Source organism: Somniosus microcephalus, chromosome 3 (genome assembly GCF_052327205.1).
Source record: "Somniosus microcephalus isolate GS21.2 chromosome 3, FLI_Smic_1.0, whole genome shotgun sequence".
Classification (NCBI taxonomy): Eukaryota; Metazoa; Chordata; class Chondrichthyes; order Squaliformes; family Somniosidae; genus Somniosus; species Somniosus microcephalus.
The window spans coordinates 74,374,113-74,394,776 of NC_140989.1; the positions used below are offsets into that span (position 1 = coordinate 74,374,113).

The window sequence follows — 20,664 nt, forward strand, 5'->3', positions numbered from 1 at the left end:
ATTTTCATTGGGCCGTGGAGTCGGGATTGGAGGTGTGTGGGGGTTTAAAATCACGAAATCGGGGGTCCCAACCCCAACCCGTCTCCATGCCAGTTTCAAAGGAGGCGGGTACCCGCCCCGCACTGGGAAGGGGATTAGTGCCAATTAACTGCCTGTTAATAGGTAGTTAACAGGCAGTTTTTAGCCTAATCCCTATTTTCATTGTTGAAATGTGGGATTCCCGACAGCTCCAAACCACGGCAAGTTAGCGAGGCAGGCCGTCGGGATGAAGTGCTTGGAGGGGTCAAGTTGTCCGGTATTCAGGTGAGTGATGGGTGCATGAGTGCAGAGGTAAGTGTGTTTGGTCTGTGTAAAGTGTTTAAAGAAGTTCTACTAACCTTTACTTACCTTTACAGCCTTCCTTCCTTCAGGTCTCGGGAGTCCCTCATCTCACCGGCACAGAGAGCAGAATGGCCATCAGCTGTCAAAATCTGCAGCCTCTGCTTTCTGTTCCGGGGAGCTCTCCAAATCATCCTGAGAGGAAGGAATTAACCTGGAGTACAGATTGTCAGTGTTTGACAGCTTCAAACAGCTGTGAAACGCTGATCTTTCATCTGTCAAAAGGTCTTGACAGATGAAATATCAATCTGTGATGTCACCTGTTGCCGGGTGGCCCTTAATTGGCCTGCTGAGCCTGCTGGGCAGGCTCAACAAGGTCAATCAAGTCAAAATCATGTGGGTTGGCTAGAACTCAATGGAGTCGGGACTACAACCCCAAAAGTTGTAGTCCCGCCTCCTCGATGTTAATAAATACTGATTTTAATTCTTTTTAGTTTATCAAGAAAAATTTAAAAAATCCAAGTACTGTATAATGTTGCCCTTAGAGATTGGCTCAGTTGGCAGCACTCTTATTTCTGAGAGCAAAGTTTGTAGGTTCTAACCCCTACTTCAGGATTTGAGCATCTAATTCTGGCTGACACTTCAGTGTAGTAGTGCTGGAGTGCTGTATATTCAAAGTGCTGTCTTTCAGCCTGCCTGGTCAAGTGGATATAAAATATCCCATGGCACTATTCAAAGAACAAAAGAATACTGGATACCTATTATGTCCGTGTGTAATTGAGACACGGACTGCAGGAGTTGGTTACAACAGGTGTTTACTGAGTGGAGACAAAACTGGAACTACTATGCAAAGTTACTACACAGGCTTATATACAGGGGTGGTCACTACTGGTACTGCAGTATACAGGGGCTGCAGAATATAGTTCCTTCTGCAAAGTACATACACTACAATACCCATGCTTAATCTTGATTAAAAACAGAAAATGCTAGGAATACTAAGCAGGTCAGGCAGCATCTGTGGAGAGAGAAACAGAGTTAACGTTTCAGGTCGATGAACTTTATCTTAACCCCAGCCTATCAACATTCACTTACCCTCACTGTTTTGCCACAGTACCCTTTGGCACATTGCATGCCTTTGAATATGTTGCAGCTCAAGGGAAAGACAGAATCTATCCTACTCTGCAAAATTCCACCTCCCATCAGCCAATCATGGAATAGCATTTGTGGCATCAGCAGAGCTGTCTGCAGTCCAAGTGGCCCCAGCTTTCTGGCTGAAGTTGAAGGTATTGCACGAGGAGGCAATGGGCATTCCCACAATGAATAATAGCAGAGGAAATCTACAAATCACCGAAGGATATAAAGCTCTGGTGATTATTATGAATGACTGCTATCTGTTATGTACTATTTTATATTTTCCAGTCATTTTTTCTTGAAAAGGCAGTTTTTCATGTTTAATCATCAATCCTCCATGACTCAAAGAAAGTAGGAAGAGTAAGACATTATGAATTTCCTTGGTTATATATCAACTGTATAATTCACACATTTTCCGCTTGCTTCTGAAAGTGAGAATAATATGCATGCCTGCTGAGTTTGATTTAATGCAAAAAGCATTTAAATTTTATTCTGGAACTTTTGAAAAGGTAATGTAATTTTTTGTGATCTTTTATGCATAATAAGGTTGAGGTCTGCACAGTGTATGCCTGTATTCAAAGCAACAGTACCCAAGTCACTACTGTTGAGGATAAACCAGATGATATACCTGCACCACATATACATCTTATCAATTCAAGGTAAGTAAAACCTCTTACATTCTAAAAATAATTGATTTAGCAATAATTTGGATTTTAATTGCAGACAGTTTTAGAGAAAATAAGTGCTGCATCCTCAGTGTTATTTACTGCTGTTACCAAATTTGGGGGCAGGAAGTGTTGAACAACAGATTGTGTAAAAATGGGGAGGGACTAATAAAAAATGTGTTTTAAAGTCAAAAGTTGCAAAGCTTTTAGGAAACACTGCTTTTTCAAGATAATATTATCAGAAAAGACACACACCAGATTCAAATAGAGATCCTCATAAAAAGTAGAGAGGAGCCCAGCGGTGTTTATCAGTTCTGACACTCTCTTCCTATATATTTATTGTCAGAGACTAGTATATTTCATTCGCTCTGGTGAAGTGCCTTGGGACATTTTACTACGTTAAAGGCACTATATAAATGCAAGCTGTTGTTGTAGATACTAGTGTTATTACTTCCCAGACAGCCGGCCATTGGAACTCACAGGTCTGCCACTATGAAGGTGATGTGAGAGGCCCAGTCCATTTTGATGGCTGGGCTCATTACCATAGATTCGTCAAGCTGCCCTCCAAAGGCAGACATCTACAGACAACAATCTGGGTTCTGGCCAGTGAGTATTGGGCGACCCAAAGGCAGTGGGGGGAGCCAACATTTTCTCACTCCTGCTCCTCTCGGCCTCACAGAAATAATTTTTACACTGCCCTGTAAGGGCCTTTGCTTCTTGCCCGCCACGTTTAACTGAGCAGAGCGTCTGCAGCAGGCACTCCAACCAGTAAGTTCGTAAAATAGCTTTGGGGTCCCATGTACGTCGTAAGACTCTGAATTACATATATTCATGAGGCTCCTGACTCAGTCGCGCCAGTGCCTCAATTGGGCAAGAAAACAGTGGCGTTAAAATGGCCGTGGGGTGGTAAAAGTGTATGGCTTGGACGTTAACTTCCATTCCACTCGGTTTCTACCAGGTGGAAGTAGTTAAAATACTCCCTTAGGAAGTTGAATTCATAAAACTGTCGCTGCTAAATTTAAGGATAATTATCACAAATGGCACTGGGTTTTTTTGTTCAACTTATTCTTAAAGCTGTTTTGTGACCTCTACAGAATATCACAAGGTAAACTCTGTCTCATTGGTGTATTGCGTTAACCAATTAAATTAGTATCAACAGACTGTCAACTTCCACACATGGTGGGAGCAACAATAACTAACGTTGCAAAAACAGTGCATCTGCGTTTGATAAAGATAAATATGAGTGTTTGAAAGAATAATTTCTAGTAAGATTCTGAACAGAGTATTGGAAAGGGCTTAAATTGCAAAAACAGATTGTTAGTCGATTTTTACTGCATTCTTGTCTCCAATTTTATGTTATTCTATTCCATCAGGTCTTTCAATCCATGCTCCATTCCCTTCCTTCCAGCCTTCTGCAATCTCTTTTGATGCCATTCGCTAGGATGTACACCTGACTTACTCACTCGAATGTTCCCTCCCTGTGGGGAGCCAACTGACTTCTACTCAGACATATCTGTCCGCTCTCCCTCTCTGACAGCACAGTTGACACTGGCATTTCACCATATATTCACCACGCAAATTTTCACTCTCAACACATTCAAAAGATAACAAATGACAAAATGCAGATCAAGTTAATAGCAAGAGCTTTCATTTATCTCCATTAAACTCTAAATACACTCACCGTCTTTCTAATAAACCATTAGTCTATTAATTACAGGCGTTAATCAATAATTTACAATAAACTACGTTTTCAGATTTTACTTCTTTCAAATTATTATACAATATTAAAAGCTGTACAGCAGAACATCTGGCGTTTGGTTGCAAGGAAGACCAGATACTGTGCAAACTTTATTCATAACAATCTAACAGCTAGAACAGGCAACAGGAACATTGAATACCTTTTTTGTACCTTCAGAAAAAAAACTCTTTAAAAGAAGTGTACATTTTTATTAGCTGACTTATCTAAGCTGCAATTCAAAAATAACCAAAATTATACTGTACTACTTAACAGGTTAAAAAGTTAGCTGCGTTATTTATGAGCTCACACAATGACCGTGAGAGCCAACTACTGTGATCTTGTTAGCATTTAAAGGGCTCGAGCAATGACCATTTTGTTTGAGTCATGTCAAGTTCCCCACAATCGAACATGTCACTGGATAGGTTAATTCTGACTTTTACAAAATTTATCGAGACTTGACAGGTAGATCATTGGAAATGGACACACACACTACATTCTTGCCCATTTTCTCCTCATTTGGGTACTAATACGGCGATCACCTCCTGACCCTTATGCTCCATTTGGTGCTGACCTCTTTACAAGCATTTATTATTAAACAGCAAACGGAGTGTAAGGGTCAGCAAGAAATCTTTTATATTAGTAACCCAATATGTTGAGGACGAAGTGGGTAAGATTTGTTTCCCATTATGAAAGGGTATTTGGTTTTTGATTCAAAAAGACTTTAATAGTCATAGCTAACCTTCTGTGTCACCAAACTATTTACAATTACAACCATTCCCAATAAGAGTAAATTCAAAGGAGGCCTGTGCATCTAAAAATGTGGGTGCAAGTTTACACTTGTCCTGGACATTAATTGAATGCTCATTTGGAAGTATGCTGATGAGCAGAGGGTGGTCTGGGCTAATGTCTTGAAGAACTGGCCATGGAAATTTGGGTGCATCGTAAGAATGGGCATAAGTTTGGAGGACTATGGGGAAAGAGCAGGGGAGTGGGAATAATTGGATAACTCTTTCAAAGACTCGGTACAGACACGATGGGCCGAATGGCCGCCTCCTGTGCTGTATGATTCTATGAAGTCAGTTACACCTTGATTTCCTTGATCTTTTGCATCAGAAATCGGCACTGCGGCACAATTCAGCCCTTTTTTTGGGTGCAAATTGGCAGAAAATTTCGGGCCAAGTTGGGGACTGTCATGGAATTTTATTTCATGGAAAGGATTTGGGAATGAGCCACTTTTAAGTGTGTTTTAAAACAAAGCAAATGTGCACATGTTTAAAAACAGCCACAGGCTGCCAACATTGAAGATGAGTTTTAAAGCTAGATGAGCCAATTTGTATAATGTTGCAACTCACTGTCTATTTCAAATGGAAACAATGAGAGTTAATTGCCTCATAGGAACATAAGAATTGTTGGACGAACGAGGACTAGTGATATTTAATTTGTCTTCTAACATCCTGGTAGTCGTATGATACAACGATAATGGAGATATTGACTAATTATAACAAAAATCATCTCAGGACCATTAAGCCAGGATGGCCCCTATTCATTTGTGGGACTAGCATGAGATGTTTTCTTTAAACCCAGACCCCAAAGGAGGAAGGGAAAGTAGCCAGTTTTATTGAAATGCTTACTGAATGAAGACAAAGTCCTCCCACTTGCTGGGAACACAAGAGAGAAAAGGACAAAGGGTCACAGGGAAGGAATTCAGCCAACTAGATCTGTGAAGGAAGCTTGGCCTAGTGAGGAGAAATTCACTTTTCTCAGTGTCAGAGCTGGTCAGGATCAGAAGACTGATCAGGAAACGATATGCAAGCCCGCTAATAAGGATGGTGTGGTGTAGTTTGTGTTGTTTTTCTTATTGTACAGACTGCAAGTGAACGTACAGAGTAATGGATGTAATCAAATCCCAGTTTGATTGATTCTCAAATTTATTTATCCTTTGATTTATTCTCAAATCCAGGTGAAATTTGATTACATCTATTATTCTGTACATTCACTAGCTGTCTGTAAAATAAAGCAGGTTAACAATTTGTATTTGGCCTCGTCGCACTAAAGTGTTTCAGAAAGATTGAAGAAGCGCATATGAGGGTGCATGTAAAAGGCATGTTATCAGAAGATAAGGGAATTCTATTGTTATACCCCCAGAATATGCTATTGTATGATTAGATACTGAGAATTATAGACACATTCCTGAGCATAAGCCGTTTGGACTGCTAGCCTGAGTGACCAGCACCACTGTACTCAAAAGAATATCTAAACCAGATATGAAATTTGTCACCAGGACCTTGAGCAGGTTACATGCCTAGAATGGTACTTGACCTGGGGAACCCAGAGAGCAAATGAAGAGTGGGGGAAGGTAGTAAAGGAATGGAGGAAAAAAAAGGCTTAGTTCTTACAAATAAAAAAAATTACTTCATGTTTGGAACAAATTCTGTTTTTTTTTAAGCTTTTCTTGATTGTCATCTTACTATCAGTTCCTGAAGTTTCCCAATAGAGCACTAAAGACTGATCGATTGCCCTGACATGTCTGGCCATGGCCTACATGTGCCCTGAGTAGTTCATTTATTTGCCATGGTAGATTTGTTAGAGTGGAATTTAATCAATAGATAATTAATTAATTCTGGTCTTTGGGTACAGGGACTGAGTATAAAAGTCATATCATGGCTACAAGTTTGACTAAAATATGGCACACACTTTAGCTGATTCGTTTAGCTAGTCTTGCAGTGAATATGAAATTATCTCATTTTTACTAATGATTCAGTGGAAAATTGATTCAACTTTTTTAAAAATGTAATGAAACAGTATTTTGATAGTTGAACTGTTATTGCTGGTGTAAATTGATTCATTAAAAATATCTAAATTAAAAAAGACGAGATGGATCATCATAGAGTAATCAAAGCTAAATCTTTTTTGTGGAGATCTTTTTTGTATTGGGTGACTTTATTATTTCAGTCACAGGTTATTTGACAGAATGATGGGCTTCAGTAAAATTGGATTCTATATGCATGTAGTATAGATCACCATTATCCCCTCCCCCTGCTCCAAAATGGTACTGTTAATCTTATGGTCCAATTTGACTGTGAGTCACCTTTCTATAGTAGATACTTTGGTTTGGATTTTCATAGGGCAATAATGTTAGTGCTGTATTCTGCATTGTTTTAACTAGTTTCCACCAAGTAACTTTGCAATATGCACTCACGTTGTACACTCATAATTTTACTGTTTAAAACAGAAGTAGTAATAAGTGGAAAAAATAAAACTAGTTTATGTTTATACTTGAAATAATTTTTTCATGTTACAACCAGCTGGAATCATATCCTTAGGGACAAACCTCAAATTATGATTTTTTTTATAGCAATTCAAAATACTGTAATGTAAAAATATGTAACCAAAAGTTTTGCATCTGGCATGTATCTGACATGTTCATTGGGCAGGCAAAAGTGTCTGACGTGTTCATTGGATATGGGAAAGTGTCTATAAAGTTACTCATTCCACCTGCCAATGCCTCCAGTAACTTTCCCTGCTTGGCCTCTTCTCTCTTAGGGACTTACTTTCTGTTCTGTTCCTGGGCCTTTGGCTTAAATCCTTGAACTGGGCTTTGGATCCTAATATTTCTCCAGCTACAACATTAGTGTTCTTTATTGTCCTGCTATATCCCTCCCTTGCATGGATTACTTCTGAGACTTCCGTAGATGTATTATCATTGCGTTCCTAGCACAATCAGGCTCTCTCCTGCCCTGATTAAATGTGTCAACTGTAAAGCAGCAGCAAGAGTCCAGTGCAATATATGTGTCTGTAGTGTATGTACCTTTAAGAGGAACTATGTTTTTGAAGCCCCTGTATACTGTAGTACCAGTAGTGACCACTCGGGTATATAAGCCTGTGTAGCGTCTTGTGTAGTTAGTTCACCTCCAGGCTTTGTTCAGTAAACACTTGTTAAATCAACTCCTGCATTCCGTGTCTCCATTAACACACGGATCTAACAGTGGCGACGAGTTAGAAACGAACTTACCTGCAATTCGGCAGCACCTCAAGGGGATCGATTCCTCAGACGAAGGTCGAAGCCAGAAGCAAGAAAAAAAAAACAACTGTGGTTTCACCAGCTAAACGGGCTGGTGGCAGGTAGTGCACTGATCCTTCCTGGGCTGCGGCAGGCTAGAGCTCAATCGGGTGGCTCTGCAACGGGGCCGGGCAGCGAGTCGGGAAGCAGAAGCAAAGAGAGAGAGAGGGTGGAGCACTTAGGGCGCGGCCGGTGCTGCAAAGCAGGTCGGCGTTCGGACCGAGCAGAGGGAGGGGAAAGTCCCAGAGGGTCCGCTCCACGACGGGAACGGTTCTCCAAATAACGGAGAAACTATTGAAGCGATATATTAAAAAAAATAGAAATACCGCGAAAAGCTGCAGGTCGCAACGGGAACCGCGGAGAACAGCATTGGCAGCAGCGGCGGGAAAGAGCGGGAGGCGCCATCTTAACTTGGCGGGGAAGAAAGAAAAGCGCGGGAGGCGCCATTTTGATCCATCGGGGACGGAGGAAAAGCGCGGGAAGCGCCATTTTAGATTTTCAAGATGCCGAAGACTGGCAATATTACTGCTTTCGATAGTGATATAGAAGATTGGACCACATATGTGGAAAGAGTGGAGGTATATTACAAGGCGAATGAAGTAGCGGATGATAAAAAGGCATCGGTACTTCTAAATCTGATGGGCGCAAGGACATACGGGCTGTTACGAAACTTGATCAGTCCAGCCAACCGATGGACAAGAATTTTAAGGAGATTGTTGATACCTTACAGGAGCATTAAACCCAACACCGCTGCTGATAGCGGAACAATTCAAATTCTTCAGGAGGAATCAGCACAAGAATGAAAGTAACGCTGATTACCTCACCGAATTACGAAAGCTGTCAAAGCACTGCCAATTCGGGGCAGGACTGGCAGATTCTCTACGAGACAAATTCGTCTGCGGTCTCCTAAGCGAAGGAACACAGAAAAGACTACTTTCTGAGAAAGATTTGACATTGGACAAGGCTTTCAGTGTGGCTGTATCATACGAAGCAGCAGCAAAAGGAGCTGCAGAGATACAGCAAAAGCCACAGGACTTCGGCACCCATGAAATGACACGGGGTTTTGAGAGATGTTATCGCTGCGGCAGATCCACCCATGACCAGAAGGACTGCTGGTTCAAGGACAAAGCATGCAGGCAATGCAGAAAGATGGGACACATTGCACTTATATGCAGATCTGGAAAGAAATCCGCTGACAGTAAAAAGGTCAATAAGGAAAAGTACAGAAAGGTACAAATGATGATGGACAGTAGCTCCGAAGACCAGAAGAGCGATAGCAACTCCGGAAACAAGAGACTAAGCTGTCTCAAATTACATAATGTAATTGCCAAAGAAGATTACCAGACCATTTGGGTTATCCTCACGATAGTGGGGTCCCCAGTCAAAATGGAGCTAGATACAGGATCAGCTCTGACCGTCATAAGTCGATGGGATTACGAGCGGCTATTTCCGCATATACCTTTGAAAGACACATCCATTATCTTGAAGACACATACGGGGCAGAAAGTATACCCCAGAGGGAAAATAAGGGTGCCTGTTGTATACAACGGCAAGGAAATACAGAAGTTGTATTTATATGTTCTGCAAGATGGCGGTCCACCGTTGCTGGGATGTGAATGGATCAGAAAGATATTTTTAGACTGGCACTCCATTCAGGCACTGACGGTGACCAGTAAGAAAAAAAACGATGATGACGTCATACCTGGACGATTAAATGAAATCTTAGCTAACGCCAAAGAAGTGTTTCAACAGGAACTAGGAACCCTGAAAGGCGCCACCGCCTCAATAAAAGTGGAAGATGCGGCAATTCCCAAGTTTTTTAAGGCAAGGCCAGTGCCATATGCAATTCGTCCAGCCGTCGAGGCAGAGCTGGAGAATTTGGAAAAAGCAGGCGTGTTATCCAAGGTAGATTGGAGCGAGTGGGCAACACCCATCGTCCCGGTCATGAAGAAAACGTTGAATAATGATAAATCTGAAGAACAGAGAAAAGTTCGCATCTGTGGGGATTTCAAGGTGACTGTAAACCCGGTTCTTCACATGGTACAGAGGATAGAAGATATTTTCGCCTCACTATCCGGAGGGAAACATTTCACCAAAATTGACTTAGCACGGGCATATCTACAGATGGAGGTTGAGGAGGCCTCTAAAAAGTATCTCACGATAAACACACACAAAGGCCTGTACCAGTACAATCGACTGGTTTTCGGAGTGGCATCAGCTCCGGCTATCTGGCAAAGAGCTATAAAGCAAGTCCTGCAAGGGATTCCGGGGACTCAATGCTACTTAGGCGACATCCTTGTAACAGGAGAAAACGACAACGAGCACCTTGCCAACTTGGAGCAGGTGCTCACGAGCCTGAGAGAACGGGGCCTACGAGCAAATCGTCCCAAGTGCGAATTTTTCCAGAAACAAATATCATATTGTGGCCATGTCATTAACGAAGAAGGATTGCATAAGTCACCTGAAAAAATTGAAGCGGTCGTAAAGGACCCAGCGCCTGAAAATGTCTCACAATTAAGGTCGTTCCTGGGATTAGTAAATGACTATCATAAATTTTTACCAAACTTGTCGACGGTTCTGCACCCTCTTAACGCACTGCTACAAACAGGAGTAGTTTGGAAATGGAGCGAAGACTGTAAACGTGCCTTCCATAAATGCAAAGGCTTGATCACGTCCAGGGAAGTGTTGCCTCATTACAACCCATCACTGCCAATCAGACTGGCGTGCGATGCATCCCCTTACGGCGTGGGAGCGGTATTATCGCATAGATTCCCTGATGGCTCGGAGCGGCCGATAGCTTTTGCATCACGCTCATTGAACTCAGCTGAGCGTAACTATGCCCAGATCGACAGGGAGGCACTCAGCCTGGTGTGGGGGGTGAAGACATTCAACCATTACCTACACGGACAAAAATTTACCTTGTTGACTGACCATCAACCCCTCGTCTCCATATTCAACCCTAAAAAGGGCGTTCCCATTATGACAGCGCAAAGGCTACAGAGGTGGTCCCTTTCCTAGGGGCACACCAATATGACATAGAATACAAAGGAACAAAACAGCATGGAAATGCTGACGGGTTATCGCGCCTACCGTTGCCAACGGTGGAAGAGGCGCCTACAGTGGACCCAGTGGAGATGTTCCACTCGACCATAGTGGAATGTCTACCGGTGACAAATTCTACCATTGAAAAGGAAACGCGAAATGACCCGACTCTCTCACGAGTCTACGATTTAATGGTGAAGAGATGGCCAGCACATGGTGAACCACTGTTGCCAGCATTCTCGCAAAGAAGAGAACAGCTGTCAGTGTGCCGAGGAACCTTGATGTGTGGATCCAGAGTGGTGATTCCATCCAAACTCAAGGATAGAATGCTAAAGGAGCTTCACGAGGGGCATCTGGGTGGAGTGAAAATGAAGAACTTAGCCAGAGCGTTTGTGTGGTGGCCAGGTATCGATGGAGACATCAAAGAAATGACCAAGAGCTGTCTAGGATGCCAGAAGGTCCAAAACGCCCCACCACAAGCCCCTCTACATCCATGGGAGTGGCCCTCATCTCCATGGCAAAGGGTACATATCGACTTTGCTGGTCCATTTATGGACTCAATATTCTTAATCACTGTGGATGCACACTCCAAGTGGTTGGAGGTTATAAAGATGTCCTCCACCACCACGGAAAAAACCATCACAGTATTAAGGACCATATTCGCCAGGAATGGGCTGCCTGAACAGATCTGTTCTGATAATGGACCGCAATTTGTATCCGAAGAATTCAGGAAGTTCTTAAAAAACAATGGGGTTAAGCACTACACGTCCGCCCCATACCATCCCGCCACCAATGGATTGGCTGAAAGGTTTGTCCAGACCTTCAAGAAGGCCATAAAGGCCATGGGTAATGAAGACATAAATCTACAACATAAGGTAGATAACTTCTTGTTTGCGTACAGGAATGCAACACATGTGGTTACAAACCAAACCCCCGCCATGATGTTTTTCAATAGAAGCCTAAGATGCCGGCTGGATTTGGTCAAGCCAAACGTCAGAAGGGACGTAGAGAACCAGCAATTTCAAAGCATAAATGAAAGGCCAACTAGAACCTTCCAGATAGGTCTACCAGTTTTGGCCCGGGACTACCGTACCGAGAAATGGCAGCCTGGAACTATTTGCACATGACTAGGACCACTGATGTATACCGTGGACATTGGAGAAAGTATAATAAGGCGCCATGCTGACCAGATCATAGAGTCATCCGAAAAAGGACAACCTACACCACAACTCTATACGCCTAGTGATGAAGCAGAGATACCCATAGTATCTACCTCCGATCCGGTGATACTGGAACCAGATGAACCCGACACTGGCATTGAAGCCGAATCGACCTTGCCAAAAGAACCTACTACACCACCGAGGCGTTATCCGGACCGAGTCAGGAAGCTTCCAGAGAGACTGAATTTGTAATTGATTAACTTCAGCAAATGTGTGTATTATTGTTCTTGTAAAAATGTTATTTAATGATTACTTAAAATGTTATGTACTATTTATCTAAAAGGGGAGGAATTGTAGTGTATGTACCTTTAAGAGGAACTATGTTTTTGAAGCCCCTGTATACTGTAGTACCAGTAGTGACCACTCGGGTATATAAGCCTGTGTAGCGTCTTGTGTAGTTAGTTCACCTCCAGACTTTGTTCAGTAAACACTTGTTAAATCAACTCCTGCATTCCGTGTCTCCATTAACACACGGATCTAACAGTGTCCATTTTCAGCCAATCATTAGTTCACCTAAAAGTGCTCCAAACCCCTCTCACCTCTTACTCCTAGATCTCATCCCCATGAATACTCACACATCCTAATTCCTGAGTACTCCCAGACTCTAGACTCACTCCCTGGCCTAGAAATTGGATTAGGCCCAAAAACGCAAAGTTCATGCTGCCTGCTTATTTACATGATTTCAGCGCTAAACGCACTACTGATTGGCTTAGTGTTCAATGGGGGGCCAATATCAGCTGCAGTCTACTGGCCAATAAAGTTTGGCCTATGCTCTCTGCACTACTTAAAAGGGAGGTGCTTTGTTGCAGAAGCACCTCATTGTCAGTCTGGCCCAACAGTCGACGGAAGGGGCAAGAAGATTTTCCGATGCGGCACAGGAGGCCTTGGTCCTGGGGGTCCAAATATGCCATGAGGTCCTCTACCCAAAGGGGGGCAGCAAGCCTTCAAGACTGAAAACAAGGAAGATCTGGGAGGAGCTTGCTCAAGCCATCACTGCGACGAGTGTTGTCCCCAGTAACTGGATGCAGTGCCACAAAAAGTTTAATGAACTCACACGAGCGGTCAAGGTGAGTGAATGCATCATCAAATGTCATATCCCACCATCTGCACCACAAGCCTCACAAACTGCTCAAATGCACCACACCCCCATCACTCACCTACCAACAACCTCCAGCTATCACCACTCATTCCTCACAATCATAGGTTCACTTCACCCTCACACACTTACCACTGCTGCAAGACTCACAGCCACATCTCACACCTTGCACACACTGTCAGCTATTCAACCATGGCAGGCACATCACCCAAGTACATTGCACCACACTCACTGACACACTACCTTTTCTCTTGCAGGAAAGGTGGCGCACAACCGCTGGGAGCACCAGTAGACGGGTGGAGGGCAAGCCAGAATTGAGAACCTCATGGACCTGGAGGAAGCAGCTCTCCCAATAATTGGAGGGGAGCGGGGAAGTGGAAAGCATTGCTGATGATGACAATATGCTCATACCTAATCCTTCTTCTCACATCCCACTTCCCCCTCATCCCACAATCTCTTGTCACTTATAAGCCACTGATGGTGTATGCATGGATATCTTGCTTTCCCCCCCTCCCCTCACCGCAACCCGAGCCTTGTGCATTTTTCCTTTCAGATTGAGGGCCACAGTCACCTTGAGGGCCACTGGAACAGCCGTCATCGCCCTGCTCTGAGGCTGCAGGTCTGCTTGCAGGAAGTGGGAGAGTTCTATGACCACCTTAGTGAAGCAGAGCCTCCTAATATACTGCTCCTGGCTTAAGTGCAGGTAGCAAAAGTGCTCTCGGAAGACCCTAGGTGGGTAAGGCCTCCAGCTGACAGCCCTCCTCCTTGATCTTGTCCTCTTCTTCACTGCCTCCGCTCGATCTCCCTGTCATACTCGAGCGTGAGGGGGGCTGCAAGTAGAGCCCCCATGACTGGGAGCAAGTGGTGTGAGCAGAACCCTTTAAATGAGAAGCAAGGTGTTCTCCACTTGCAGCAACACTCCCTGTCATCTTAGCAACTTTAAATAACTTTAGAAAGCTCCAAACAGTTGCACAAACTTAGACAGAGCCAGTCCAAATCAAAAAGCAAGTCAGCTGCAAGTTGTTGATGATCCCTTTAAATAGCGCTGCTGGGTGGGTCCTTCCTGTTGCTGACCACATGGCCAGCTGGTCGTGATTAGGAGACCTTGGACGACCTTGGATCTGGACTGGAGGTGACGGAGGTTGAACAGTTTCCTGTTTGTTCTGTCAATTAGCTCCACTCCAGCCGGGAGCTTACTGAGGGTGAGATGGAGCATTGCAGCAAGGAAGATCCCCACCACACAATGCTGCCCATCGATTATCAAAATACACGACAAGGCCTTGGGCAACGTGGATCACTTTCCATACCTCGGGAGCCTACTGTCAACAAGGGCAGACATCAATGATGAAGTCCAACACCGCCTTCAGTGTGCCAGTGCAGCCTTTGGTCGCCTGAGGAAGAGAGTGTTTGAAGACCAGGACCTCAAACCCGGCACCAAGCTCATGGTCTACAGAGCAGTAGTAATACCCACCCTCCTGTATGCCTCAGAGACATGGACCATGTACAGCAGGCACCTCAAAGCACTGGAGAGGTACCACCAACGCTGTCTCCGCAAGATCCTGAAAATCATTTGGCAGGATAGGCACACCAACGTCAGTGTTCTCGCTCAGGCCAACATCCCCAGCATTAAAGTTTTGACCACGCTCAATCAGCTCCGATGGACGGGTCACATTGTCCGCATGCCCAATACGAGACTCCCAAAACAAGCGCTCTACTCAGAGCTCCGACGCGGCAAGAGAGCACCAGGTGGGCAGAGGAAATGTTTCAAGGACACCCTCAAAGCCTCCTTGAAAAAGTGCAACATCCCCACCGACACCTGGGAATCCCTGGCCCTAGCCTGCACAAAGTGGAGGAGAAGCATCCGAGAAGGCGCCGAACACCTCGAGTCACTTCGCCGGGAGCAAGCGGAAGCGAAGCGCAGGCAGCGCACGTGAACCCAAGCACCCCACCCACCCGCCCCTTCCACCACTGTCTGCCCCACCTGTGACAGAGACTGTAGGTCCCGCATTGGACTCATCAGTCACCTGAGAACTCATTTTTAGTGTGGAAGCAAGTCACCCTTGGTTCCGAGGGACTGCCGAAGAAGAAGGTTAGGAGAGGTTGTTAAATGGAGCGGCAACGTTGAAAATGGCAGATCATGCATCAAATCAGTGTTGCACACTCATTGCTGTCATGATCTGCCTCATCTAAATATCTGGAGCAAGCGCAGGCAACGGCAATGCTACCGAATTCCCAAAAAAGATGTCTGCTGCAGGACCCGCCGCAAGCAGGCGGAAGCGAGGCCGTAGCCATTTTTTCAACAAAATCAACTTTGACGGCCAAGTTATCCTTCCACCCATCAAGTTGTTCCAGGCACCATTTTTCCATTCCTCCCAGAATGTTCCCGGGTCCCAACCCATCTGCTTTGAAATGCCAGATCTCCCAGGACCCATCTCTCATGAGTACTCCTAGACCCAACACTCCCCAGCTACTTCCCAGCAACCAACCCCTTCTGCCAGCTACTCCCTACATGCTAACCTAATGTCCACATTCACCATTTCCTCCTAATCCAAGCCTCGTAGATGCCCTCTCAGACTGAATCCCAAACCCCTAATTTCTCTCTCACTCAAGCATATTTAGCAAATCCTGGACATCTTCACCCACCTTATCTTGATACCCAGATCAGTATGTGTAAATATCATCTTGCTACCTAACCTAGAATCAAAAAAGAAAGATATAGAAATTGGATATATCCCTAAAGAGCATGTTTGAGAGCCATACAGTAAAATTGAGAGATATACTGAAGTGAGAAATGACACAGCAAGAAATAGACTCGTAAAAGTTGAGGGAATAAGTAGAAAGATGAATATTATAATGTGAAAAGTGTGAGAGCTAAAAACATAAAAAGAATCGAATGCAAACAGAAAGAAACAAAAGGGGTGAAATTCGGTTGCTTTGCGCCTCCCGTTAGCTCCCCCGTTAGTGCTCCCCGTTAGTGCCTAGCACCCAGGTGCAGCGCCGGTAACGCCTCCCACAAAATTCAGCGGGAGGTTAGCGGCGGCAGCAGCCGGAAGTGCCTTGTGGCGCTGCGCTGCCAGCGATGACACCATCGCCGTGCGCAGCGCCCTGCTCGTGCCCCGGCTGCAAACTTTGGTTGCGTCCCCTGACCTATCACTGGACGATATGTCAGACAGGGTCAGGGTGGCGTTTTTGCAGCCGCGGCAGCGCAAGTTAAAGGGCAACTGTCGGGTGGCCATTTTTTTTTTGGTCGACTGCCAGCACCTGCCCATTTTGCCTTTTTTCTTCGGGGTGCCAACCATGATCGCTCAACCCGGCACTCCTCTTGAGTGCCGGGCTGTTTTCCCGGCACCCCGCTCCCTGCTGGTCCAGCAGGGCCCCGGAACGTGCAGTGCTAGGCCCCTCCCTTTTAATCAGGGGAGGAAGGCCTGCAATGACATGGCATTAAGTGCTGACGCACTTGGCGCTGTTGCACGTAGCGCCATGAAATTCACTGGTAGCGCCTCAAGAAGAAGCGCTACCAGTAGCTACCACTGAATTTACGGCACAGGAGTTCTAACTTTTTCGGGGCGCCACTGAATTTCTCCCCCAAAGAATTAGAGAGGCAAGAAAAGGCAGTCGTAGAAAGAAAGAGACAATTTTGTTTTTACTTTTCTCTCTGAATAATGGTACGAGATCAACTAATATATCTAAAATTCTCCCTCTTCATCACACCTCACCACTAGGACAGATGCTTCTTTAAGCTGACAGGTCTTATTATATCTGATGATCACCAGCGGATATTTGAATATAAGCACCCAATAGCAAAATAGTTGCAGTGGGGCAGTAATTATTTTGAGTGTGTAGAAAAGCCACATCGAACAAAATCTGGGTTTTCATAAATTCTCATCATTTTGCAGTGTGTTTCAACAAGAGGATTTTTTCACATGTACAATTCTGATAAAGTAATCAATTTTTAGAATTAAGAGTATTCTTTCTTGAATTAATAATTCAATTTTGAATGTTTTTATTATGCTTTTATGCGAGTTTGAAAAATCAGAGCTATTCACAGAGGCATGTGTTTGTAATTGTTGCTCATCTGGACCTACTTTTCAGACATTCCCATTCTTATTCCTGGGATAATTAGACATTAATGCAGAACTTCATCATAGCCATACAACTTGGTCTGCCCCTTTATGACCATAATGTGAAATTACTGCAAATAGGTCAGTGGGTGGCTGATTCCTTTTAGACACAACCTGAGATCAATTACAGGATGATTAATTTGCTCCGTAATGGCAGCAGCAAGATACGCTATATTCCTTTTTTATAGTTTATTTTTCTGAAGATTGCTTTTCATCTGTAACAAAGGGTGACACTTTGAGGTGCAATGACTGCAATGTAACTTCTGAAATGTGACAAGCTCAAAATATTTCTATGTATACTCGTCAATTTCCCATGTCATCATGCGCGGCGAGTTAAGACCAAGTTCAGGTGAAGCTGGGTTAAAAGACAGGAGATAATTGAACCCAAGAACACAGATATAATTTAGTCTTTATTTTAAATGCATATATCCTGTTCTTGGCCCAGAATTTGCAGTCAGCGGTGAAGCAACGGCGCTTACCGTGACCTCGAAGAAAGCTGCCCACAAAGATCTAGTGATCGCTGTGGCGTCAACTTCAGCTCTCCCGACCTTGGTTTGAATCTGGCGCAAAATCAAGCTAGTCTCCACCATCCAGCAACAGTGATGTCATCAAGCTGGCGAAGCAGCCAATCATATTGAAGAATTTTCACAGACAACCAGGAAGTAAAATGCACAGATCCTATTTTACTTTTTATAAATTTTACGGAGAGTGAAATAAAGATTGGGACATACACATAGGATTAAGGTAGAAGCTGAAATATCATAAACAAACTTAAAAAAAAAAAAATTATTTTAAAAACGATGTAATTCTTAATCATATTAATGGAAAAATTTGACATTCCACAAATATAAAATTAGTTTTTCAGGGCCAGAATGGTTGTTCAGCAGTCAAACTGTCATTAAAAACCCAGTTATACTTCTTACAATAAGGCTTAACTTTTCAGGGGAGGCGGGGGTGGGATTTAACAGCGATATTCCAGCGCAATAGGGGAAGTTTACATCCTTATATGTGATTTCAGTTGATTGGCTGCTCTGGGGAGTTCCACAGCGTAGCCTGTGGTGGAGCTTGTAATGACTGACCGCAGCTTTAGGATTTCCATGTTTACCTGTGCATGTGCTAAATCCTGAACTTACGGTCAGTTTCAGAAGGGTGATAACGGAGAACACTGACAGTTTCACCGTCATTACCTTTGCAAAATCCGGGCCAAAAAATAATTACTTTGCTTCAGAATTTACCAGGGAGACAGATCAGGTGGACATGACATCGGAAGAAGAGATTAGAAATGATATAACCACATTTAAAATAAACAGAGGATAAATATTAACTGAACTAAACAAACTCAAAGAGGATAAAACCCCTGGTCCAGATGGATTGCATCCGCGCATTTTAAAAGAATCTAGAGAAGAGATAGCAGAGGCACTATTATATTTAATAATTAGTTAGAAAAAGGTGTAATGGCAGTGACCTGGCAGATAGCTAATGTTATACCCATATTTAAGAAGCAAGATAGAACATGTCCAGGGAACTATAGATTAAAATCGGTGGTAGGAAAAATAATGGAATCCTTACTAAAGTAGAAAATAGAAAAACATCCAGAAAACAAAAATATATTAATAAATAGTCAGCATGGATTTAAAAAAGGAAAGTTTTGCTTGACCAACCTCATTCAATTCTTTGAAGAGGTAAGAGAGAGATTAGACAAGAGTAATGCAGTAAATGTCACTTATCTAGATTTCCAAAAAGCCTTCGATAAGGTGCCACATAATAGACTAATGTATAAGGTCAAAACATGCAGAGTCAGAAGACAAGTAGCAGAATGGACAGCTAGCTGGCTTCAAGACAGAAAGCAGAGAGTAGGGCTAAAGGGTAGTTATCAGAGTGGCAGAGGGTAGAAAGTGGGGGCCCACAAGGATCAGTGCTGGGATCACTGTAGTTTCAAATTTATATTCATAATTTAGACTTTGGAATCCAAAACGCAATTTCTCAATTCGTGGATGACACCAAATTGGGGGGATAGTCAATATTGAGAAGGACTGCAACAAATTACAAGAAGACATTAATAAACTTGTAGAATGGGCATATAATTGGCAAAATGATTTCAACACAGATAAGTGTGAGGTATTATATTTTGTTAAGAAAAATAAGGAGGTCATATATTACTTGGAAAATAAGAATCTAAATGGGGTAGAGGAGCAAAGGGATCTGGAAGTACAAATACACAAATCAGTAGCAACGCAGGTTAATAAGGCCATTACATTTTTTACATAGAAGATAGGAGCAGGAGTAGGCCTTTCGGCCCCTCGAGCCTGCTCCGCCATTTAATACAATCATGGCTGATCATCCAAATTCAGTACCCGGTCTCTGCCTTCTCCCCATACCCCTTGATCCCTTTAGCCTTAAGAAATATATCCAACTCCTTCTTGAATATATTTAATGAATTGGCCTCTACTGCCTTCTGTGGTAAAGAATTCCACAGGTTCACCACTCTCTGGGTGAAGGAATTCCTCCTCATTTCTGTCCTAAATGGCCTACCCCTTATCCTTAGACTGTGACCCCTGGTTCTGGACTCCCCGACCATCGGGAACATCCTTCCTGCATCTAGTCTGTCCAGTCCTGTCAGAATTTTATAAGTTTCAATGAGATCCCCTGTCATTCTTCTAAACTCCAGCGAGTACAAGCCCAATCGACCCAATCTCTCCTCATACGTCATTCCTGCCATCCCAGGTATCAGCCTGGTGAATCTTCGCTGAACTCCTTCCATGGCAAGAACATCCTTCCTCAGATAAGGCGACCAAAACTGCACACAATACTCAAGATGTGGTCTCACCAAGGCCCTGTACAACTGCAGCAAGACATCCTTGTTCCTGTACTCAAACCCTCTCGCTATGAAGGCCAACATACCATTTGCCTTCTTAACCGCCTGCTGCACCTGCATGCTTACCTTCAGCAACTGGTGCACAAGGACACCCAGGTCTCGTTGCACTTCCCCTTCTCCCAATCTATTGCCATTCAGATAATAATCTGCCTTCCTGTTTTTGCCACCAAAGTGGATAACTTCACATTTATCCACGTTATATTGCATCTGCCATGCTTCTGCCCAATCACCCAACCTGTCCAAATCATCCTGGAGTTTCTCGGCATCCTCCTCACAGCAGACACGCCCACCCAGCTTTCTGATTGCTGCTGCTTTGCCGCTGACCTCAAATTCCGGGCCAATAGTTCTGCCATTTTGCTATCGCTGCCTGTGATTTTATCCTGTCCATCCCTTAGTGG

At 43.8% G+C, this 20,664-nt stretch overlaps 1 protein-coding gene across 7 annotated transcripts in view; it reads left to right on the forward strand.

Annotated features, from left to right (window-relative positions):
* Positions 1-20,664, forward strand: part of ush2a (Usher syndrome 2A (autosomal recessive, mild)) — a 1,396,947-nt gene that overhangs the window by 1,044,090 nt on the left and 332,193 nt on the right. For all 7 annotated transcript variants that reach the window (XM_085981146.1, XM_085981156.1, XM_085981149.1 and 4 more), the window contains one exon: positions 1,996-2,108. In XM_085981146.1, the coding sequence (XP_085837272.1) occupies positions 1,996-2,108 (113 nt within the window). The remainder of the gene's footprint in view (positions 1-1,995; positions 2,109-20,664) is intronic.